The sequence below is a fragment of the Coregonus lavaretus genome (assembly GCF_964263955.1).
Source record: "Coregonus lavaretus genome assembly, chromosome: 36".
Taxonomy (NCBI): domain Eukaryota; kingdom Metazoa; phylum Chordata; class Actinopteri; order Salmoniformes; family Salmonidae; genus Coregonus; species Coregonus lavaretus.
Window position 1 is genome coordinate 14,061,923 of NC_140023.1, and position 25,317 is coordinate 14,087,239.

Genomic DNA, 25,317 nt, shown 5'->3' on the forward strand with positions numbered 1-25,317 from the left:
GTATGTTTATGTACAATATTAGTCATGCCATGCTAACATAGCCATTGTAGCGTGTGTTATTTGTGATCTCTGTAGATAAACATATCTTCCAGCTTGACATGAGAGAGAGATGGTCCTAACAGCTGAAAGAGGGAGAAGAAAAGTAGCTGTCAGCAGTCCAAGCGAAATATAGCGCTGAGTGCACCTGTAGCCCAGTGTGCCATAACCCCACTAGATCAAACACACATGTGGGGGTGCTGTGGCTGTGAAGGAATGCCTACATACATCTGTTCCCAGGAGCACACAGACAAGCTTTGCTGCTTTTGGAGTGTGGAGTGTAACATGATTATTCTCAATGAAGGCTTTGACTGTGCGTTAGAGAATTGAGCTGTGTATCGAGGGTGTAGAATAAGATACACAGAGTACAGCTGATATACTGTATTCATTTCAAATGGGCCCGAATTCAAAAGAGATGGCAGGCTTGTAATGCATCAGTTTGGTGGTGTTTTTGAAACTATTATGCTCTTCTGGAAATAGCAGGTGTACACTTTACACTGGTGCGAAAGTGTTGTAAATCAGTTCCCAACCCCATGGTTTAACTTCTTCTCCTGTTGAACCCTTTCTTCTATTAGATTCAATTGAACAGCAAAGGGCTCATCTTCTCTGTGGGACTTCTGTTGGGGTCTGTGTTCCTCACAGTGAGTGACTCTTTAGAACTTTTTTAAATAATAAAATATACTTGTGTTTTGTATTTTTACACAGTCTATGCACAATTGAGTTTGAATAGAGCAACTATAGATATAATTTCTTCATCTCTTCCCACCTCTCGCTCTCAGGTCCTGGGGGTACATCTGAATGGGTGGAAACTGGACCGTCGTCTGGGCCTGGTGTGTCTGTTCATGTACTCCATCTTTCTCTGCTTCTCCATCCTCATAGAGTACAACATCTTCACCTTCGTCAACCTGCCCACCTGCAGAGACCGCTGAGGCTCTTTCTCCTCCCTGTCGTCCCCTGTCTGTCTGCGCCTCAGATCATTTTGTCTTATTCAAAGCATCCGTTTTTGAATTTCATTATTTTCTTCATGGTCAGTGCAATATGGAGCAGCCCTGGTGTGTGTGTGTGTGTGTGTGTTTTAACAGGAGAGGAGATGATTGGGCACACACATGCAGGAGCACAAACTGACTTGTAAAAAGCTCTCTCACGAGGGCTCGTGAACAAAGCTATTTTTGTCGACTACTGCCTGCTTTGATATGAAGATTGTTTTTGTTTTGAATTGTTTGTAAAGGTGATTGAAACTGCGTTATTCTACAGTGTGATCTTGATTATATTTTATAATGTAATGTGTTTAATAGCTGCTAACTGGCTTAGAGGAAAGCCAGTCTGAAGAATATTGATAGTCTACTGGAATAGTGTTGTTCTTTGAACAATATTAGCAATGATTCTTACGGTTGATCATGACAATGGAAATCATTTAAGGTGAAAGCACCAGGTGACTTGATGTAAATAGTTGACGGAGGACATATTGCTGAATGACAACCCAGACTTCTCATCATGATCTGCGGGCATTACCCCCCCCCAACCCCCTCTATATACACACACACACACACACACACACACACACACACATACACACACTGTTGTTGAGCAGCAGTATGTACACAAAGATACTTTATAAACATTGCTAAAGCAGCTTTTATTGAATCTGGCCCTTTTGAGTCCATTTCAGGAGGGGACAGGATAAATTGAGTACATTTGGTTGGAATAGGCAACAGCAATATGAGGTCAGATATGCTGTAATGTGGAAAGTGAAAGGGATCTCTAAAGGATAAGAGGGTAATGAAATGTGTTGATTTAGGGGTTTTGTAAATGTTTTCCCTTTGTAAATACACCCAGACAGATATTTTATTAATTTATTTATTGAACATTATTTATGGGGGGAGGGTGCATTTTAAATCCAACCCAATCCACATTGGTCTCAAAGATTAGTTAATTTAGGAAATACTGTCTGCAGAGTATAGCGACACCAATACTCCCTGGTATGTTGTGAGACTCCAGTCTAAAGTCACTTTTAGGAAAAACATCCTTTCAACACTCTTTTGACTCTTGCAAGAGAGTAATTTCTACTTAAGTTATTCTGAACATTTACTTTATGATGGACTTGATTGAGATGATAACAATTTATGGAAGAAAATGTATTTTTCCTTAGCAAAGTCAAACCTCTTCTGTGAGACTGTATTTGCACTGAGGTATATTATATGTGGTACCTATCCAAAGTGGGAGACGGTCTCTGTTTCAATGACCATGAGTGTCCCTACTTGCTGATTGTTAGGACAATCTCCTGGTAAAATGAAGCAAGCGTTTGTGAAAAACAGTGAACTCCTTTTTTCCACTCATGTAGCTCAAGAGAATGAGCTGTGCTGCCACCTAGGGGCACAACTATGAACTATATCACAATATTGGATTCCTACGGACTATCTCTTATTCAAAGTAACTTTTACCAAATGTACATTGCCTGGAAGGACTTCTTGTTTAAAGGATGGATTTTCTGTTCTGCTGGCACACAGAGGAAATTAGACATATCTGTACTAATCACTCCCAGTGACATTATTCATAGGGGTAGAGATCATAGAGAATGATAGAGGCCTCTAGTGACCAAAAGGCTGTATTGGCATGGGCAGCGCCATTGAGGGCTTCCACCATTTTAATATAGTCAACTGGGTGGGACTTCCAACTTCATTGGCTGATGCCTCCTGGTGACCCTGTTGGCATCATGTCCAACCGGGTCATCAGGAGGGATCAGCCAATCGTGAAGAAGAAAATGTACTACTTCAAAATGGACATACCCTCAATGGCGTTGCCCATGCTGTCACAGACGCTATAATAGCACAGATACAAAGATGAGTCCTCGATCTATCTCTATGGTAGAGATGCACTTTAAATAAAGCATCTGAAATTTGACCTGACCTGATGTTGGTTGGGCTGCAGTAATTTGTGTTTTGTAATGCACAATGTTTAGATTCCTCCAAGTGGTAGGTTGTGCTACATTTAAATCAATACATATGACCTTTACGCCTTTAGTTTAAAGGGAACATATCAGACATCATCTGTCGACCAGCAGGGGATTCTGAGACACTGTTGCTCAAGTCAAGCCAACCAGCAAAGCACCATAATTACATTGGCCCCTCAGAAAGTATTATATTTATCTCTCTATCCTCTCCTGAAAGGAGGGGGAACACTGTTAAAACACTGTTAAAACATTGAGATGTTTCACCTGATGGGTTTATTTCATGAATGCAAATAACACATGTATTAGAGAAAAAAAACATTGTTTTACAAACTGCTCTGAATTACTTATCTTGTGAATACTAATTTCATTGACCAATAGCACAACATCTCAAATGCATGAATTATAATGAAAAAAGTCTCAGAATGTACAAAGTCTTAGGGTTGCATTTATTTTTAAAGGATGTTTGTTTGTTTTTGTTCATATCATATTTATTTGTCTTGGGAGATTAGTATAGACAGAGCAAAACTCTGTAATGTCAAAGGAAAACAGGGTTTATCGTTAAAATGTCAAATTATTTATAATGCAATAATTATGAGCTTTACAATGTAAATATGGTGTTTCTTTTTGTTTGATTGAAGGCACATATGGCAGTTTTCTAGATAGTACGTACACAGTAGTACATCCTTCTGTCAATAGAGGAAAATCTATATTTTAGGACAGGCTAAGGCTAAATGGTTTACAGAAATCTGCACTGGAAGCTTGTTCTGAAAATGGGACTTCTCTTAATATCTACCAGCCTATAAGTCAAAGGCTCCCAACTCTCTTTTTTGGCAAATATCATACAAATGTCCCCATGCAGCATTCAATATACAGGTATTTATGTTGGGAAAACTTTCAGTGGCACATCTATTGTAACTGAAATATTAACCAGTGACATATTCATCATTGAGCATAATAGCATGGACAATATGGTCAGATGTCATGTGTTAATGTGTCCCTGTAGTACAGCTTCTACAGTACATTTGATGAGGATTATGTTCTAAAAACAGGTACTATACGATCATGTGCTTGAAATTAACCAAACTATTGCCAAGACTCTTATCTGCAGATGAGCTGTCTTGAAGAAAGGAATATTTTAATAATTTGTGATATAAACATGGTGATATATTGCTGATGTACATAGATATACATACATGTAAATGTATTTATATATTTAGTCTTCATCTGTATATCTGTTGAATATATTTTCATAGATGTGATCCTATGTCCCCCTTGGTACCCTCCTTAGTCCTTGTTTTGTTGTGTTTTAGATTTTATTGATATCACTGTGTCCTTTGTTAACTCGCATGGATATATTTTAATATAATACATTATTTATGGTAATTATAATGTAATTGAATCATAGTTTTATATATATATATATATCAAAGATGGCACTAGACGCAGCTGTTAAACTGGACTTCCTAGATGACTGCATTGTTGCTGATAGGATTGCTGAGTTTGATGACGTAATGTTAACCAAATGGCCCGAGTTATGCCTCCTGAACAGGGAGATCTAGACAGAATGGTTTACTTTGTGTTCTAATGTTTCAGATGTTTAGAATAATGTTGCTACTTGAGCATAAATAAAGTAATATTTGCTTAAGGTAATGCATGTACCCTTGTGTTGCTTTTGTATCCACAGAAAATATGTTCTTTAACTAAATCCATTAAGTACCTTTTAGATGTGACAGAGAAAGGGACAGAGAGAAACTCACTAAAACGGTATTTTCATGAGTCAATTATCTGATGTCTAATTAAGCAATAAGGCCTGAGGAGGTGTGGTATATGGCCAAAATGCCACGGCTAAGGGCTGTTCTTAGGCACAACGCAGAGTGCCTGGATATAGCTCGTAGCTGTGGTATATTGGCCATATACCACAAACCCCCGATGGTATATTGGCCATATACCACAAACCCCCAAGGTGCCTTATTGCTATTATAAACTGGTTACCAACGTAATTAGACCAGTACATATTATTTTTTTGTCATACCCATGGTATATGGTCTGATATACCTTGGCTGTCAGACAATCAGCCTTCAGGGCTCGAATCACATGGTTTATAATTTCACAATACATACTGCCTCTATATTGTGTACAGTGTTTTTGGGGCATCATCTGGGACATTCACAACTTTTGGAGCACACACTGGACAAATTAGCACAAAGTAGTGACCATCACTCTGGTCTGCAAAAATGCTATCACTCTCAAAATGCAGAAAAGTATGTTGCAGGCTATTCCCACACTCAAGTAGATGTTGTTCCCCCAAATAATCACTCACAGCTGGCATATTATTTTCTTTTTTACATTCCATCAGAGCTATGTGAAAACATTATAGAACGTTGCATCAGCTAGTCCAAGCCAGTGGGGTCAGTCGGGCTCACTTGGGCCGACGATATCTCATAGTGATTTTCTTGAAGGTCTATGTCCCTAGAGTTGGAAAATGTGTGATAGTCCCATCATTTTTCCCATAGGGATTTTACCTATGACAAACAATGTCAATATACAAGTTATTGCTCACGTATACCCTTTATTGATATATCATTGGAAAGCTTAGATTCACAGCTATCAATCAGATACATTTCTGGAATTTGACCTCTAGAGTACATCTCAGAATTACCTATATAAATCGTTTAAAAAAGGAAACCCTGATACATTTTAACCTCTGTTTGACAAGTGGTTCTGAAAGGTCAGGAAATTACCTTTCAAATTATATATAATATAACCAACTACAACTATTGTTTAAAAATAGCAAATTGTGCCATTGACAATAGAATGTTGGTACACTATATATACAAAAGTACGTGGACACCTTAGTTCCAGTGAAGGGAAATCTTAACGCTACAGCATACAATTACATTCTAGACGATTCTGTGCTTCCAACTTTGTGGCAACAGTTTGGGGAAGGCCCTGTCCTGTTTCAGCATGACAATGCCCCTGTGCACAAAGCGAGGTCCATACAGAAATGGTTTGTCAAGATCAGTGTGGAAGAACTTGACTGGTCTGCACAGAGCCCTGACCTTAACCCCATTGAACTCCTTTGAGATGAATTGGAATGCCGACTGCGAGCCAGGCCTAATCACCCAACATCAGTGCCCAACCTCACTAATGCTCTTGTGGCTAAATGGAAGCAAGTCCCACAGCAATGTTCCAACATCTAGTGGAAAGCCTTCCCAGAAGAGTGGAGGCTGTTATAGCAGCAAAAGGGGAACCAACTCCATATTAATGCCCATGATTTTGGAATGAGATTTTCAACGAGCAGATGTCCACATACTTTTGGTCATGTAGTGTAACTTAACCATAGAATTCCATGTAGTGGGGCAGCTATGTTTTTGGATTGTAACTTTGGTGATCGAGGCACCACATTTCACACACTGCTAGAACAGGATTTTAAAAAGATTTGTAGATACAGGGCCATCACAGGATACACATATTAACCCCACAGAAGCCTTTTTCCAATATTGCCACCAAACAACTCAATGGCGTCTTATTGGATCAATTTCGCATGACCATACCTGTATGAAATATAATCGTAGTATACTCAATGATATCTTAAAATGTTCATAGTGATGTAGAATACACAACCAAATGAGCCAGGTGTGCCAGATATGTAAAAATGATTATTCACACAAAACATGTTAAATGCATTTACACATTTAAATAGTCATGGATGTGGGCTGATTAAAATGATAAGCAATGTTATCCTTTAACTGTTTTCATCATGTTGACTATAAACCTGCCCCGTACATTCCATTACAATGTAGTAAAATCCAATGTTGGGACTGTTGAGGCCAATTATACTACTTTTAGTATTCTAGTAACTGGCCCCATAGTAAAAATAGATCTTAAATAAGACTAACTATGTGTAATGGTTTGCTGCTCTCATCATTAAGATATTAGGTTAAAACTTATTGGCATTCTTCTGGAATTTTACAAGTTTCTAGTCCTCTGTTTTATGAAAACAGTTAATAGGATAACATTGTATATCATTTTTATCAGCTCACATCCATGACTATTCACTTGTACATATCCATTTCACATGTTTGAAGATGGAATATTGCAATTATTGATCATGACATCTTCAGAAATCAGAGATATAGACAGCATTTTGGACACATTCTTACCACAATTCTGTGAATAATTGAATAATAATATAATATAATATGCCATTTAGCATAAGCTTTTATCCAAAGCGACTTACAGTCATGTGCGCCTACATTTTTACGTACGGGTGGTCCCGGGGATCAAACCCACTACCCTGGCGTTACAAGCGCCATGCTCTACCAATTGAGCTACAGAGGACCACATCTTTATATCTGGCACACCTGGCTTATTTAGTTGTGTATTCTACATCACTATGAATATTTTAAGATATTATTGGGAATACTACAATTATATAAGTTGTTGAGTTGTTTGGCGGCCATATTGGAAAAAGGCTTCTGTGGGGATAATGGTGATTTCAAGACAACTGGGAAATCTGGAGAAAAAAAACAAGGTCATGACGTCAGTGATTTTCAGGTCGGAAAGGCGGAGCTCTAGAAAGAGGCCCGATTTCCCGACTTGAAATTCCGAGTTGGATGACCGTTCAAGACGACTTTTCCCAGTAGGAGCTCATTTTTTTCAGAGTTCCCAGTTGTCTTGAACGCACTGAAGTCGGAAGTCGGAGATTTCCAAGTTCCCAGTTCTCAGTTGTTGTGAACGGGGCAAAATATGCAGTCAACGCGAAGGAAACGACTGTATTGTTGGTGCTACTGGGAAATGTAGTTCTTCTGGCCTTCCCAACGAGGGGGTTCGATTAATCTGGCCCGGGGTACACCAACTTTATTTTTTATTTTATTTTTTCAAATCAAAACAAGCTATGGCCCGTCACATCATCAGGCCTTCTCAAATTGAACAGTAATCTGCCGCGCTTGGTCATGTTGTCAACAAGGCAGCATGGTGCATTGTCCAGAAACATACAAGTATTATTATAATTATTAAATAGATGTTTGAATTTTCAAACTAGTTTTCATTGGGAATGCTTATAAAGCGTTTTTATTAAAGCAATCACTTTTGAATAGGAAAACACAGAATCCTACTCATTACTACACGAGCTTAATTACATGATCCGACTGGGGCACCTTGCCACCCGGTTCCAAATCGAATGCAATCAACTTTCAATCGCTGCAAAACACGCCTAAACGGAAGCCCGGGCGAGATTAATCGAACCCCCTCAATGTTCTCGCAACATTACTGTGACGTTGTTGCAACGTGATATCGTGCGCTTGCTATGGACTGTTTGATAACCACTTCCGCTTTTTTCCCTCACTAGTCCCCATTTGCGTATACCTTGAAAGATAGGAAGACATTGTAGAAAGGTTTTTGTTGGTTTAAACTAACGTTTAGGAGGTCGACTGCTTGAGGAATTTTATGGAGCATAATAATGGAGATACTTCTAGCTGGGCGATGCAGCGACGAATGGAAGGATTGGTCAACAAACACATGGCAGACATAGCTCTAGAAACACTCCAGCAGAGACTTTCAGCTGTGTCCGACGAAATGAACAATCTTGCGGAACATGTCTCGAGACGCTCGGAGGATATTCCCAAAGATGATATTTCAAGACGACCTGATGTCAGCTTTGACGTTGAGTCGCTGAGTGCGACGTTTAGCACGGGTGGTGTTGGGGAAAAGTTGTTGATGCCAGCCACCTCATCATCAGCAGGTAACGTTTTACCCTGATTAACTGTGGTTCTAATATTAGTGAATTCCTCACTTTGTTTTGTATCTAGCCTACTTGGAAGTAACAAGCAGTGAAAAAAACTAAGAATAACATGAATTATTCAGTTGTGTGACCAATCAGAACCGCAGGAGTAGTAAAATCGCTCTCAGGCTAAATGTTTTAATTGCTACAGTTTGTATGCCAGAATGTGATATAACCAAATATGTTTGGTGTCGAGGACTGGACGTTACAGGTTTGCCTATACAAAACGTCGCCATAGAGTTTAACTAATCTGGTATTGGCGATACTCTCTTAGTTTTTGATTCTGGAAAACATTAGTCTTATAAATGTCTGTGTCCAGTTGCAATTGGTTCTACAAACGCCTGAGAACTCTGAAAGATAGTAAATCCATGTTTTGAACCGCGCAAAGAGGTTCCTCGCCATTAAATGCTGCACATCTAGCATTTCCCAGCGTCTAGTCGTAGCAACAACAAAAAGTTGGCTGAAGAGTTAGTTACAGTAGCCAATGACACTTACTCTGTTTTAGAATGATGGGGGGAAATGACTAACTACACCAGGCCTGTTACTGTTCTAAAATGTGACACAATATGACAAATCAACAAACTGACCAACAAAACTTTTTTGGGCCCCTACCTTGACCCTGGTGTCATCCCAAATCCGTTCCTATCCACTGTTCCTCAGAGACGGCTGCCCAGCGTAAGATCATCTCCTTGCTGGTGGAGATCAAGGAGGAGCAGCAGAGACAGTGGGCAGTGTTGAGGGAGCTGCAGGCCAGGGTTCAGGGCCAGAGCTTTCCAGAGGTAGAGGAGGAGGTGGAGGCTCTAGACATTGACATCCCTCTGAGGACCTTGGAGCAGCTAGATGACACAGAGAGGCACCTGGAGGATGCCGGAGCACAGAAGAGAATGGTAGGTGGACAGTGACCCAATAGGGCTTAAACCAGCGACAAGCACACTACCTACTGTGGTATAATAGTGTTACATAATGGTAAGTGATTGTGTTATTAATGGTGTGTATCTATGACAGGTGTCTCACCTGTCACGGATGGGCGGGGCCACGGTGGATGATGCAGTGCGAAGGCTCTTGCAGGCAGTGCTAACTTTCGCTGTGGGCTCTGAGCTCAACTGGGTGGGCCGCGGCCAGAAAAGGAGCTTCAGAAACACCCGCCTCCAAGGGGTTCTCTTCCGTAAGTGTCGGTACCATACCTAGGGCTCTATAAAATGTATATATATTTTGCCTGATTCCGTTTTAGTTTTTTCACAAATGCACTTTTCTCTGTTTTTTCAGGTTTCAGTTGTTAGAATTTTTTTCAGGTTTTCACTCTCAAAATCACAATTGAGATATATATATTTTAAACAATTGGATGTTCTCAGTCCACAACAATGCTTAAACCACATCAGGAGACCACTTTTGAAGTCTGGGAAAAATAGATGAAATTTAGATTTTTGGGTGTAGTTACCCTTTTAATGCAAGTGAGCGCCAGCAAGAGTCCGTTGTTTGGTTAGCTACATTTCTGTAGCACTCGTGATTGCAGAGTTGCAAAACAAATGGCAACTGGATTGTTGCAAATAGTCATTATATCATTCTGCCAGATATGCATAGGCTACTTTGTAGTTAACATTTTAATTGAGAACGTTTTTGGGAAAGCCTTTGCATCTATCAGAAGACGGTAGTCATTACATTAGCATGATCACTAACGGCTACACAAAGTGATAGACAAATGCGCACACACAGACGGGGGCATTCCTGTGCCGTTGCCTCGTCAGAAAGTAGAGAAAATACGAATCACTGAATCATTTTATTAATGTCTTATGATAATATTGGTGAAATTAATGAATGTTCTAATAAATTCAATACATTTTGTTGATTTCCTACAAAGTTCAATACATTTTTTAAATATTGTTGAATTTTTTGTGTCTGGATTCCATCCATATTCTCCACAATGCAAATTTTATAGGGCCCTACTATCATACCTTACACATACCGGGAGGGGGGGATGCATGGATAGATAGATGGATGGATGGATGGATAATGCGAAGGAATCTGATCAGTCTCCATATAGACAAAAAGAGACATTTGGATGCAGCACTGACCTCACTACTTCTCTATTACTATAGGTGCTCTGAAAAGAACCCCAGTGGGCAAAGAGGCCACACATCACCAGTTTGCAGACGTGGTGAAGAAATGGCTGCGGTACACCCCGTTCAGACAGGGAGGGAGTGGTCGACGGCTTTACAAACCACCTGTTGAGTTCCTGTGTCCAAATGAATGTGTAGGTCTGCCTACACATCCACAGTAACTCTCAACCAGCTTACCGAAAACTTCAATTAATAGCCCGGGCGTTTATTTGCTTAAATCACTGAACACAACAGGTGCTTTATTAGAGACCGGCATCTATTTCCTTAATGCAGCTAATACAGCTTTTACTCATTTGCATAGTTATTGTTTAATTACAGCATTCACTTCCATCATTTTAATCCGTTTTTTAATTTCCTGCACTGTGTTATCATTTACACACTGTCACGTTTTTTGTTGTCTTAGTATGCCTCTATTTGGGTGTGAAAAACTTTTCCTTGACAGAATAAATATTCTCCTCTTTGACTGTGCATTTTCGGCAGATCTTACTTTCGCCACTAGAGGGCAATCAAACAATTTCTGGGGGTCTATACTCCTGAAGTTGTTGACTGTTTTTGTGCTTGCCAGTTAGCTAGCAGTTCTCAGCTGTTAGCAGCCAATGACTAGCAGTTTCTTACCCACGATAAAAATAGATGATTACCATTTTTTAAAGTCATTACAGAATTATGTAATGTAACAAATCCAACATTAAACCTCGTAACTAATTCATGGTAATTCATGGTAACCTCAAACAATTCAATTTAAACCCAGCGTTTATTTGAAACAGGCTTTTATTTGCTGAAATATGTGCCATTGCCCTGCTATTAAAAGGGACAGGTGACTATTTGAGACTCAGTGTTTAATTGAAGTTTTACGGTATTTAAATATATTCCAGTGTTTAAAATGTATGTATTTTTTCTAAGTTTGTTACATTTCGTAAAATAAGAAGACATTATATTTCAATATGAATATTTGCAGGTTGGCCCATGTTACTTCATACAGGGCCAAACCTGTGATCTGCTCAAGTAACTCAAGTAACCCCTGCATGAATCATGCATTGATATAAATTGAGGATTTGTACTCAAAATCCAGTTTCTCACACAGTTCTCAAGATTCTGCCCACAATGCACAGTCTCCAATAGACACACCCCATGAAGCTCCTCACCATCACATATCTGTCTGCTATGGTGTGACACTATCCCTGTTAATACCTGTGTAATTAATTCAAACCAAATACTGCTGCAAAACCTGTTGATAAAAGTTGTATTGCATTTAATGCTTTGAAGGTACTGACTAGTAAGCTTTCCTGAAGATTTTGTCTAATTCCAGTAATGAGAGTATGGGTAAATATATATAGTTAACCCAAATGGCCTGCATGGCTCATAATATGCCATGGATGTTAGTTTGTAGTAGGCATATGTTTTCATCCTCATCAAAACCCAGGCTTCCTGGTTATTCAGATCACCTCTTTCTGCACATTGTCTTTCCTATATAGCTCACTCAGTGTTATGAGTGAATGTCAGAGACGTGAAAGCAACTTACTATATGTTAAAGTCAAATAAATGTCCATATAAGCTTTCTTGTAACATAATACATTGTACATGTCCATAAATACATTTTTGAAAATACATATTTCTCATTCCTGTTTCCTTGTTTTTGTAATGAAAACGTGGGTCTTTTGCTAGAAAACAATACAATCCCAACAAAGCGGGGTGAACGACCCAAGCCGGGGCAATGGCATCAGCAATGTTTTTTTATTCTGTTGATAAGAATGAGTGGACGACGGTGATAAAGATTAATGGTGCTAAAAGTTTGAAATGAACATCAGTTTATTGTTGGAGTGCGGTTCATCAGAAAGGATGTTTTTTTGTCTGACCTGTATGGAGTGAGATTTGTTTATTTATTCTGTAAGTATGTCTACCAGGATCTGTGTGTATATTCAACAAAATTCACGATTCAACATAACGTACAAATAAAACTACAATTTCAACAAATATAGAATGATTTGTGAGCAACTGTTCAGAAATCCCTAACATTTACAACTGTGGAACGTGCATTTGCGCATTCAAAAAGTGCTTGTGGATCTGTATTCTGTGCCTGTCGACATATTACAATCCACAAAGGTGGCATCAGATGTGTTGGCTCTCTCCATTTATTGGGATAATCTTTGTGTCAAGTATGATCTGACTGCTGACTCGTCCAAGGACCTATAGCAGTGTTTCCCAAACTCGGTCCTTGGGACCCCAAAGGGTGTACATTTTGGGGTTTTGCCTAAGCACGACTACACAACTGATTAAAATAATCAACTCATTATCAAGCTTTGATTATTTGAATCAGCTGTGTAATTAAGTAAAAAACAAAATGTGCAACCCTTGTGGTCTCTAGATTTGAGTTTTAGAAATGCTGACCTAAAGAATATGGTAAAATGTCAGTAGTGTGGTTCAGCATATAACTTTAAGAGATGTTTTGCTCATTAAAGACACTCACGAACTTCTACAGATGGACCATTAACAGCATCCTGTCGGGCAGTATCACCGCCTGGTAGGACAATTACACGGCCCGCAACCGCAGGGCTCTCCAGAGGGTGGTGCGGTCAGCCCAACGCATCACCAGGGGCACACTGCCTGCCCTCCAGGACATCTACAGCACCCAAAGTCACAGGAAGGCCAAAAAGATAATCAAGGACCTCAGCGAGCCACAGCCTGTTCACCCCACTACCATCTAGAAGGCGGAGACAGTACAGGTGCATCAAAGCTGGGACCGAGAGACTGGAAAAACAGCTTCTACTTCCAGGCCATCAGACTGTTAAACAGTCACCACTAGCCGTACTCCGCCCAGTACCCTGCCCTGAACCTTACTCATTGTTCTAGACGGCTACCACCTGGTACTCTGCCCTGCCCTAAGTGCATAGAGTAATTGAACACTGGTCACTATAATAATTTTTACATACTGTTTTACCCACTTTATATGTATACAGTATACTGTATTCTAGTCATGGCTCATCCTATTTAGCTACTGCTGTACACCTTTTCTATTCATATACTGTCCATACCACAGGAGGCTGCTGAGTGCAGAACGGGTCACAATAATGTCTGGAACGGAGCAAATGGATTGGCATCGAACACCTGGAAACCATGTGTTTGATATATTTGTTTACATTCCGCTCCAATTATTACCACTAGCCCGTTCTCCCCAATTAAGGTGCCACCAACCTCCTGTGGTCCATACTGTCTTTACACTGAGTGTACAAAATACTTACCTGCCAACTTTTCAAAAAACCTTTTCAAAAAGATTTTGTCCTGGGTCCGCCTGGGTCCTGCAGTCGGTAAAAAGCAATTGCACTGCCTGCGTCTCAGAACTGCGGCCGCCTTGATCTCATGAGGTTATCGTTGCCCACGTGTGCATGACGTCAGAGAAAGTCGGGATCAAGTCGGACAAAAATCTAACCAGCATGCATTGGGCGGTGATCGCCGGTGATCGATTCTGCGCAGACCTGGCTCATCTCAAATGAGCCTCTTGTCTATGATCTGTCGGCATGGTTATACTGGCCTGTGGCCTTCTTGGAGGCCTTGATGATATCGGAGGGGGGCTCCCATTTGAAGCAGGGCTCCAGATTGGCCATCTTTATGGTCATTATTGAGGACAGGGTGCCATCCAATGCTAGGCTGTTTCTTCTCTTGGTTTTGTTCAGTCCCACAACTGAAAACACCCTCTCAGCATCTGCGTTTGCATGGGACAACACCAGGACAAGCTTGGCGACGGCAGCAAGCCTCTCGAATTCTTTGGCTCCAAAACACAATGGAAAAACATACCTTGATTTTTGATTGATTAATACTATAAGTATACTGTAGGTTGATCCATTAACAAAGTTCAGATAAAAACATGCATAATTTGCAACATGCATGACACATATGCATGCAACAATTTTAAGCAACAGATGTAGCCAAGCCACACCTGCCAAAAGGAAAGACAAAAAATGTTTACCTTATGCTTCCGGGTTGCCATTTCAGCCCAGAAGCTTTCCATTTCAGTTTCGTCCTGCAGGGATATCATTGGCATGGTCTGATAATTTAGAAACTCCTCACCCAGAAGGTCTTGCTCCTCTGGCCCATGGTATGGGAGGAGATGGGGAAACCTATTTATGAAAGTAGAGTTACAAGTTGTTACGTTTTAGGTATATAGTCATCAACCAGCAGCAGTTCATACACATCTTTGAGGAGAAGCCACATAAGAATATCTAATGTGCAGTTTAGGAGTGAACACACCTCATCATAAAACACAGGGTATTTTAGCTAAGATAACAGACAATAAATAGAGAAAAAAAACTAACCTTTCAACAAAGTACAGGACATCTTCGATGTCACTTTCAGCCCTTTGCCGTACATCTACAAATTGTGCGTGCTTGATCAGTGGCTCTTCCAGTGGCAGCTTCTTAAGTGCATAGTCCACAGCACTTGTCAGGAATCCACCTGCTGTGGTGTGATGTTCAATTTAGCCCTGGTTGTGAACCTAATGTTCAACTTTCTTCCTGTCACAGATACAGCATATCGGTATAAGGTACAAGGCTAAATATCACATATCACAGTGTTTGATCATAATAATAGTCAAATACTAACCTGGTAAATGGTTTGCCTTTTCTTTAAAGGCAATTTCAAAAGGCTCCTCATGGCACTGCAGAGCTGCTGGAACCATAAACTTGGAACATAGCTTGCGTACGAATTTCACCATCTATAACAGACATTTACAAAAATAGTAGGTGAAACCTGTTTTAGAGGATCCCTGCAGATATCAGCAAGAAACACAGAATGGAAAAAAAACTGCAAAATCCAATCCCACCTCATCATGTAACAAAAATATTGATGACTGCTCTCTCTGAAGCAGCAAGTTGAAAGAAGTGAAAGATGGTACACTTCTGTCATGGGGTCAGTGAATGTCTGCACAAGTCTACTTTTATTGCACACATTTCCTGTATTTAGGTTAAATTCTTTGGAATACATCATACCTGTTCGAAATCAGCTGAGTTTACATTCACCACACTAAATCATGTTCACACGCACGCACAAACAAATAATTTATTTCAAGATTTAAAGTTTAAGAGAGTGAGTACTCAATTGGACGACATTTCATTGTTACATCCCTAGTCTCAGCTCAGCTTCTTATCAGACTTCTTGAGGTAGTGACCGTTTCTTCTCCTGTTGTCTTTAGCGGCAATAGTATCTCTTCTTCTGTCGCTAACTTCGGGGCGCAGCGCATATGGTTCAGTGGCGCTCGTCAGTGCCATCTACCGTCGGGGAGACATAGACTGACCAGGTGAATCCAGGTGAAAGCTATGATCTCTTATTGATGTCACCTGTTAAATCCACGTCCTCCGTGTAGATGAAGGGGAGGAGACAGGTTAAAGAGGGATTTGTAAGCCTGGAGACAATTGAGACATGGATTGTGAATGTGTGCCATTCAGAGGGTGAATGGGCAAGACAAAATATTGAAGTGCCTTTGAACAGGGTATGGTAGTAGGTGCAAGACGCACCGGTTTGAGTGTGTCAAGAACTGCAATGCTGCTGGGTTTTTCACGCTCAATAGTTTTGTGTGTGTATCAAGAATGGTCCACCTCCCAAAGGACATCCAGCCAACTTGACACAACCATGGGAAGCATTGGAGTCAACATCGGCCAGCATCCCTTCTAAAATGGATATTTTTTAAAAATCCTCAGCAATCTACACACAATGCCCCATAATGACAAAGCAAAAACAGGTTTTTAGAAATGCATTCAAATGTGTTAAACATAAAAAACAGAAATACCTTATTTACATAAGTATTCAGACCCTTTGCTATGAGGCTCGAAATTGAGCTCAGGTGCATCCTGTTTCCATTGATCATCCTTGAGATGTTTCTACAACTTGATTGGAGTCCACCTGTGGAAAATTCTATTGATTGCACATGATATGGAAAGGCACACACCTGTCTATATAAGGTCCCACAGTTGACAGTGCATGTCAGAGCAAAAACCAAGATGAGGTCGAAGGAATTGTCCGTAGAGCTCTAAGACAGGATTGTGTCGAGGCAAAGATCTGGGGAAGGGTACCAAAACATTTCTGCAGCATTGAAGGTCCCCAATAACACAGTGGCCTCCATCATTCTTAAATGGAAGAAGTTTGGAACCACCAAGAGCTGGCCACCCGGCCAAACTGAGCAATTGGGGGAGAAGGGCCTTGGTCAGGGAGGTGACCAAGAACCCGATGGTCACTCTGACAGTGCTCCAGAATTCCTCAATTGAGATGGGAGAACCTTCCAGAAGGACAACCATCTCTGCAGCACTCCACCAATCAGGCCTTTATGGTAGAGTGGCCAGACTGAAGCCACTCCTCAGTAAAAGGCACATGACAGCCCGCTTGGAGTTTGCCAAAAGGCACCTAAAGACTGTCAGACCATGAGAAACAAGATTCTCCGGTCTGATGAAACCAAGATTTAACTCTTTGGCCTGAATGCCAAGCGTCACTTCTAGAGGAAACCTGGCACCATACCTACGGTGAAGCATGGTGGTGGCAGCATCATGCTGTGGGTATGTTTTTCAGCGGCAGGGACTGGGAGACTAGTCAGGATTGAGGCAAAGATTAACAGAGAAAAGTACAGAGAGATCCTTGATGAAAACCTGCTCCAGAGCGCTCAGGACCTCAGACTGGGGCAATGGTTCACCTTCCAACAGGACAACAACCCTAAGCACACAGCCAAGACAACGCAGGAGTGGCTTTGGGACAAGTCTCTGAATGTCCTTTAGTGGCCCAGCCAGAGCCCGGACTTGAACCCGATCGAACATCTCTGGAGAGACCTGAAAATAGCTGTGCAGCAACGCTCCCCATCCAACCTGACAGAGCTTGAGAGGATCTGCATTGAAGAATGGGAGAAACTCCCCAAAATTAGGTGTGCCAAGCTTGTAGCGTCATACCCAAGAAGACTCAAGGCTGTAATCACTGCCAAATGTGCTTCAACAAAGTACTGAGTAAAGGGTCTGAATACTTATGTAAATGTGACATTTCAGGTTTTTATTTTTAATAAATTTGCAAACATTTCTAAAATCCTGTTTTTGCTTTGTCATTATGGGGTATTGTGTGTAGATTGGTGAGGGGAAACAACTATTTATTACATGTTAGAATACGGCTGTAACCTAACAAAATGTGGAAAAAGTCAAGAGGTCTGAATGCTTTCCGAATGCACTGTATATTTATATTCAGGTCTCTGACATTGCTCGTTCTGATATTTCAGAATTTTGTTGGATTACAGTGGGGAAAAAAAGTATTTAGTCAGCCACCAATTGTGCAAGTTCTCCCACTTAAAAAGATGAGAGAGGCCTGTAATTTTCATCATAGGTACACGTCAACTATGACAGACAAATTGAGAAGAAAAAAATCCAGAAAATCACATTGTAGGATTTTTTATGAATTTATTTGCAAATTATGGTGGAAAATAAGTATTTGGTCACCTACAAACAAGCAAGATGTCTGGCTCTCACAGACCTGTAACTTCTTCTTTAAGAGGCTCCTCTGTCCTCCACTTGTTACCTGTATTAATGGCACCTGTTTGAACTTGTTATCAGTATAAAAGACACCTCAAACAGTCACACTCCAAACTCCACTATGGCGAAGACCAAAGAGCTGTCAAAGGACACCAGAAACAAAATTGTAGACCTGCACCAGGCTGGGAAGACTGAATCTGCAATAGGTAAGCAGCTTGGTTTGAAGAAATCAACTGTGGGAGCAATTATTAGGAAATGGAAGACATACAAGACCACTGATAATCTCCCTCGATCTGGGGCTCCACGCAAGATCTCACCCCGTGGGGTCAAAATGATCACAAGAACGGTGAGCAAAAATCCCAGAACCACACGGGGGGACCTAGTGAATGACCTGCAGAGAGCTGGGACCAAAGTAACAAAGCCTACCATCAGTAACACACTACGCCGCCAGGGACTCAAATCCTGCAGTGCCAGACGTGTCCCCCTGCTTAAGCCAGTACATGTCCAGGCCCGTCTGAAGTTTGCTAGAGTGCATTTGGATGATCCAGAAGAGGATTGGGAGAATGTCATATGAAACCAAAATATAACTTTTTGGTAAAAACTAAACTCGTCGTGTTTGGAGGACAAAGAATGCTGAGTTGCATCCAAATAACACCATACCTACTGTGAAGCATGGGGGTGGAAACACCATGCTTTGGGGCTGTTTTTCTACAAAGGGACCAGGACGACTGATCCGTGTAAAGGAAAGAATGAATGGGGCCATGTATCGTGAGATTTTGAGTGAAAACCTCCTTCCGTCAGCAAGGGCATTGAAGATGAAACGTGGCTGGGTCTTTCAGCATGACAATGATCCCAAACACACCGCCCGGGCAACGAAGGAGTGGCTTCGTACGAAGCATTTCAAGGTCCTGGAGTGGCCTAGCCAGTCTCCAGATCTCAACCCCATAGAAAATCTTTGGAGGGAGTTGAAAGTCTGTGTTGCCCAGCGACAGCCCCAAAACATTACTGCTCTATAGGAGATCTGCATGGAGGAATGGGCCAAAATACCAGCAACAGTGTGTGACAACCTTGTGAAGACTTACAGAAAACGTTTGACCTGTGTCATTGCCAACAAAGGGTATATAACAACGTATTGAGAAACTTTTGTTATTGACCAAATACTTATTTTCCACCATAATTTGCAAATAAATTCATTAAAAATCCTACAATGTGATTTTCTGGATTTTTTTTCCTCATTTTGTCTGTCCTAGTTGACTTGTACCTATGATGAAAATTACAGGCCTCTCTCATCTTTTTAAGTGGGAGAACTTGCACAATTGGTGGCTGACTAAATACTTTTTTTCCCCACTGTATGTGTGTAGTTTAAAACTTTTTTTGTGGGGGGGGGTATTACTGCACTGTTGGAGCTAGAAACACAAGCATTTCACTGCACCTGCGATAACATCTAATCTATGTACGCGACCAATAAACTTAGTAAATGGTGAGCACATTCAGACAGGATGGATTCCCCACTGTCAAGCCCAACTGGTACAAACACTCCTTTACCCCTAACAGCCATTGCCCTTTGAATACAGGGAAGAGGAGGCGGAAGGCTAGTCTGTCCGAACTGGTATAATTGTCCTTGGTTGTCATAACATGGGGATGATGATGTGAGGTTGATGGTGATGATGACGAAGCTGATGATTTTGGTCAGCATATTTTTTACGATGATATTGACGTGATGATTCAAGTATGTGCGCTTTATGTAACTTTGTAGTATCACCATACTTTTGTGCTGCTGCTAATGTTGATCGTTAGTGTTGTACATATTTACATTGATGGCTGTCAGCCCATGACTGATATAATAGTCCATTGTTAATCAGTATAATTGTCTTTGTGGATATGTTTCTTATGTCTCATGTTCTCCTCTATGGCAAAATCAATTGCCTTGTAGGACAAAAAGTTATAACTTGACCTTGAAAGGGTCTGATATGTAAAAAATACTGCATTTTAAAATCTAAATTTCATAAAATGGGTCATTATACAGGGATATTTATTGGCTACAATAAGACGTTCCATAATCCTCCAGACAGTCCTCAAGTCCTTGGGAGGATGTCAATTGCATACTCCTTACGTCTTCACTCCTCTCCTTATCTCCTTCTCAATACCCATTGGATGAGAAGGTCAGAAGGGAGGGACCTCTGGCTTTCTCATCCAATGGGCTTTGAGAGGGAGATGAGGAGAGAGGACACGAGGAGTTTGCAATTGAGATCTTCCCATTGCTGCACACATTTGTCAACTCACTAAGGGGGAATTCCGACCCAAGTTAGGCACACTAATGAAATGTAATTCCCTTTTTTATGTACTTTTCTCTCTACCCATATTCTGATCTTGAACTTAAAGGAGAAGTTTACCCAAAATCCAGAAACTCCCAAGTGATTCCATACATTGAAACTAGTTCAGTGGAGTTTGCCCTCTCCCCCTCTCTCTTCCTGTAGTGATGTACTGAAACAGCTGCAAAACCGGGTCACGTGACTCGTGACTTTGCTGGATGCAGGCCTCGCTCTGCTCCATTGCGAGTGAATTCATGATTAACAAATCCGCCAAATGTGGACAAATCCGTTTTTTTATTGAAAGCGTACGGCCGAATTAGCTATTTTTGTCACAGAGCTGTTCCTACTGTATTTCTGGCGCAGTAGCAAAATGCTGAGGTGTGTTTGAGAAGCGAAAGCAGCAAAGTCAACATGCGGAGGTATGTAACCTGATCTTTGAAGTTCGAGGCATTCTTGTGTTATCGCCATTGCACCATATATCATGTAGACAGACACTGAGTGTACAAACCATTAAGAACACCTTCCTAATATTGAGTTGCAAAAAAAATTCATTCTTTAACCTGTCTCCTCCCCTTCATCTACACTGATTGAAGTGGATATAACAAGTGACATCAATAAGGGATCATAGCTTTCACCTGGATTCACCTGGTCAGTCTATGCCATGGAAAGAGCAGGTGTTCATAATGTTTTGTACACTCAGTGTATAAACTGACAGAATGCTAATGTTGCATTACTGTGTTTTATGAAAGACTGCTGCAACAAGTCAAATGTCCGGACCAAGCCTGGCCCTGATGTCTTCAGGCATCCAGGTCCCCGACCCCTGTCTCTGAAAGCTCTGGACCTTCTACCCATGTGTCCCCAACCACTAAGAAGACCAGGCAGGAGGTAATTAGTTCTGTAATTGGAATTTGGCATTGCATAATGAAAGCATACTTTGAGAGTTCATTCAGCATTTAGATGTAATGATTTCACATTGATTGTTTGATTTAAATGGGTGAGAGTAAAGCTGTTTTAAATGTTTAATAATGCGGTCAATCTCCTCTCAGCAACTTGATTCCCTGGGCTTTGCAACTGTGTCCAGACCTCCAGATTCACCAGAAAGGATCCCTGAGTCTTCGGTAAGTATCCCAGGACAATGTAAATATTTTATATGATTCCATATAGCAAAGTGTTATTCAGTATGTGCTGTTATCATTTTAGAACACTAAGGTAATTGTGTGTATTGTCTTTATAAGGAGGATCAGGGAAATACATCTCAGCAACAGCAGTCTCCTTCACCTCTTCCTGCACAACATCCACGGTCTCCACCTTCCCAGCTGGACACCAGCTTTAGCTCCCCTGATGATGACGAGGATCAGGGCTCTGACTACATACGGCCCCAACATCCACGGTCTCCACCTTCCCAGCTGGACACCAGCTTTAGCTCCCCTGATGATGACGAGGATCAGGGCTCTGACTACATACGGCCCCAACATCCACGGTCTCCACCTTCCCAGCTGGACACCAGCTTTAGCTCCCCTGATGATGACGAGGATCAGGGCTCTGACTACATACGGCCCCAACATCCACGGTCTCCACCTTCCCAGCTGGACACCAGCTTTAGCTCCCCTGATGATGACGAGGATCAGGGCTCTGACTACATACGGCCCCAACATCCACGGTCTCCACCTTCCCAGCTGGACACCAGCTTTAGCTCCCCTGATGATGACGAGGATCAGGGCTCTGACTACATACGGCCCCAACATCCACGGTCTCCACCTTCCCAGCTGGACACCAGCTTTAGCTCCCCTGATGATGACGAGGATCAGGGCTCTGACTACATACGGCCCCAACATCCACGGTCTCCACCTTCCCAGCTGGACACCAGCTTTAGCTCCCCTGATGATGACGAGGATCAGGGCTCTGACTACATACGGCCCCAACATCCACGGTCTCCACCTTCCCAGCTGGACACCAGCTTTAGCTCCCCTGATGATGACGAGGATCAGGGCTCTGACTACATACGGCCCCAACATCCACGAGCTAGTCTGGAGTCTGAGTCAGACTCAACCACATCTAAAATCAATGTGATTTTGTTTCACTGAATCTCTGTCTGTATATTTGGTTAATTGAACTCTGGCTGGACAAGTGGAAGTGGTAGCTCATTTATTCACTTGCTCATTTATCACTGATGAGAAACATTTGGCATGCAATAATGTAGCCTAAATCAAGTGTAGTCCTATTATTTATCTATTGACTCACGTAGTAGCCTTATATAGCCTCATATAGAGCCTAGGCTATTTTCCTATCGTCTCAATCCCACTGAAACCCAAAATCCTGACTCCTGTCTCGCATGAAAATTCCTAATTTTATTCTATAATCCATAGGTTGCATTATCAAATCACGTCTGGCCTATGTCAAAATACCGCTTTAACATTTCCCTGCTTCTCTGAGCTGTCTGGTATTGCTGCCCATATGAGAGCTTCGGTAGAGAATGTGTGATCAACAAACGGTGTGAGAGTAGATATGGATATTTTAAGCAGAGTTGGTCTCCATTAAGATACCTTGATATTTAAACAATTTCCTCTCTTCATCTCCCCGTTATTCATGAGTTTATCAGCTATCTGTATATTCATCAACTCGATTTTTGCCAAATAGGAGATATTCTGTCATTCATTGGATGTTATCTTATAAGATTAGCAATTTTGGTCATTTGGCTTTTGTTTGACAGCCATTACAAAGTTTGTATGATTCGACAATGCTATAGCCTACTCTGTGTGTCCTGAGCACACTCTGTGTATGAGATAGCCTAGGTTTACTGCTGAAATGCGCTGAATTAATTGAGGAACATGAAAAAGCTCAGAATTGATCAACGGCCTGTTTCGCAATTCACAATAATGTCGTTGGCGATCAAAGTTTCTCTATCATTACAAAATATCAGTTTCACTTGCTGTGAAATCTTTACATGTGGAGCAGCAACAATCTTATTTTGGGAGAACCCAGGCATAGTGACCATATCTTGGTTTTAAATGCTTTAAATGGGCATTTCCCAGGAGTCTCGGGATAAATATGAAGTATTCCTGGTATTGAAACTTGGTAGATTTTGGGGAAAATATGAATCACTAGTGTGGGCATACCCCAACAACAAAAAGGTGTGGGCATAGAACGGTCAATAAAAATATTAATGCGAGTAGAATGCTGATTGGCCAGCTCATCCTCCTCAGGAGGATGACATCATCCTCTATGAGGAAATAGCAAGCATTTTTTAAATGGTCTGTTTGAGATACAAGTTTGAGGTGGGGTTTTTGAAGTGTCATCATGGGTAACTGCATACATGGAGCGTGTCTGAAAGTGGGCATGTCAACAGAAGTGGGAGGATCAACAGAAGTAGGTGTATGGAAAGCGAATCAGCTAATTGGGCAGATTTGACGTGGCTGTTTGGGCTGCATGACGAATTGATTGTTGACTACTGTAGCATTTTAACTAAGCCTAACCCTTTTTGCAACCTTAACCTCATTCTCCTAACCTGCCACGTTAATTATTCTAACCTAGTACACATTTTAGCTAAGCCTAACCCTAAACCTTTTCCTAACCTTAACCTCATTCTCCTAACCTGCAACATTAATTATCCGAATCAATCAATCAAATGTTATTTATAAAGCCCTTTTTACATCAGCAGAAACCCAGCCTAAAACCCCAAACAGCAAGCAATGCAGATGTAGAAGCACAGTGGCTAGGAAAAACTAGAAAGGCAGAAACCTAGGAAGAAACCTAGAGAGGAACCAGGCTCTGAGGGGTGGCCTGCTGGCTGTGCCGGGTGGAGATTATAACAGTATATGGCCATTAAGGCCAGATTTTTCTCCAAGATGTTCAAACGTACGTAGATGACCAGCAGGGTCAAATAATAATCACAGTGGTTGTAGAGGTTGCAACTGGTCAGTACATCAGGAGTAAATGTCACTTGGCTTTTCATAGCCGGGCATTTAGAGGTTGAAATAGCAGGTGCAGTAGAGAGAGAGAGTTGAAAACAGCAGGTCTGGGACAAGGTAGCACGTCCGGTGAACAGGTCAGGGTTCCATAGCCGCAGGCAGAAGAGTGGAAACTGGAGCAGCAGCACGACCAGGTGGACTGGGGACAGCAAGGAGTCATCAGGCCAGGTAGTCCTGAGCAGTGTTGCCAACTAATTTTCAGGGGAAGTTGCTAGAGGCAGGTCGATTTGTTACTAAAAGTTGCTAAATGACGTTGTGAAGTCATTGTGTGATGACGTCATTACGTAATAACGTAAAACTGCGTCATTACGTAGAATACACAATAAGTTACTCAAATTGACTGGCCATCTCGGCGACAAATATGATTTGACATTTGTTAGTTTAGATTTGTTTGTTTATTATCACATATTTTTATTTGTAAAAGTAATATAGACGCAACACATTTTATGTGATCAGATATTTTTATTTTTAAACACAACACATTGAATTATTGAACAATTACACATTACACATTATTGAACAATTACATTTTATTTATTTTCTTATTAACTAGTAAACCTACACATTCTGAACAATTATAGTTTTAAGCAGTGTATTGGTAGTTAGTTAACATGCTACCTAACTGATCAACAATTATAGGTACAAGCTAATAACAAGGTATATAT

At 41.1% G+C, this 25,317-nt stretch overlaps 3 protein-coding genes across 3 annotated transcripts in view; all 3 read left to right on the plus strand.

Moving 5' to 3' along the window:
* slc24a3 (solute carrier family 24 member 3) overlaps positions 1-1,363 on the plus strand; it is a 113,394-nt gene extending 112,031 nt beyond the window's left edge. The window contains exons 16-17 of the mRNA XM_084153396.1: positions 612-677; positions 816-1,363. Of these exons, the coding sequence (XP_084009522.1) occupies positions 612-677; positions 816-965 (216 nt within the window). The 3' untranslated portion in view covers positions 966-1,363. The remainder of the gene's footprint in view (positions 1-611; positions 678-815) is intronic.
* Positions 1,364-8,256: 6,893 nt separating this feature from the next.
* On the plus strand, positions 8,257-12,492 carry LOC311110840 (uncharacterized protein). The gene is made up of 4 exons (XM_084153429.1): positions 8,257-8,729; positions 9,429-9,655; positions 9,774-9,933; positions 10,865-12,492. The coding sequence occupies exons 1-4, from the start codon at positions 8,435-8,437 to the stop codon at positions 11,044-11,046; spliced, it is 864 nt and encodes a 287-aa protein (XP_084009555.1). The 5' UTR covers positions 8,257-8,434; the 3' UTR covers positions 11,047-12,492.
* Positions 12,493-20,880: 8,388 nt separating this feature from the next.
* On the plus strand, positions 20,881-23,851 carry LOC311110668 (uncharacterized protein). Its single transcript, XM_084153206.1, has 4 exons — positions 20,881-21,103; positions 21,434-21,569; positions 21,731-21,802; positions 21,920-23,851. Exons 2-4 carry the CDS (start codon positions 21,535-21,537, stop codon positions 22,752-22,754), a joined length of 942 nt encoding a protein of 313 aa, XP_084009332.1. The 5' UTR covers positions 20,881-21,103; positions 21,434-21,534; the 3' UTR covers positions 22,755-23,851.
* Positions 23,852-25,317: the final 1,466 nt, after the last annotated feature.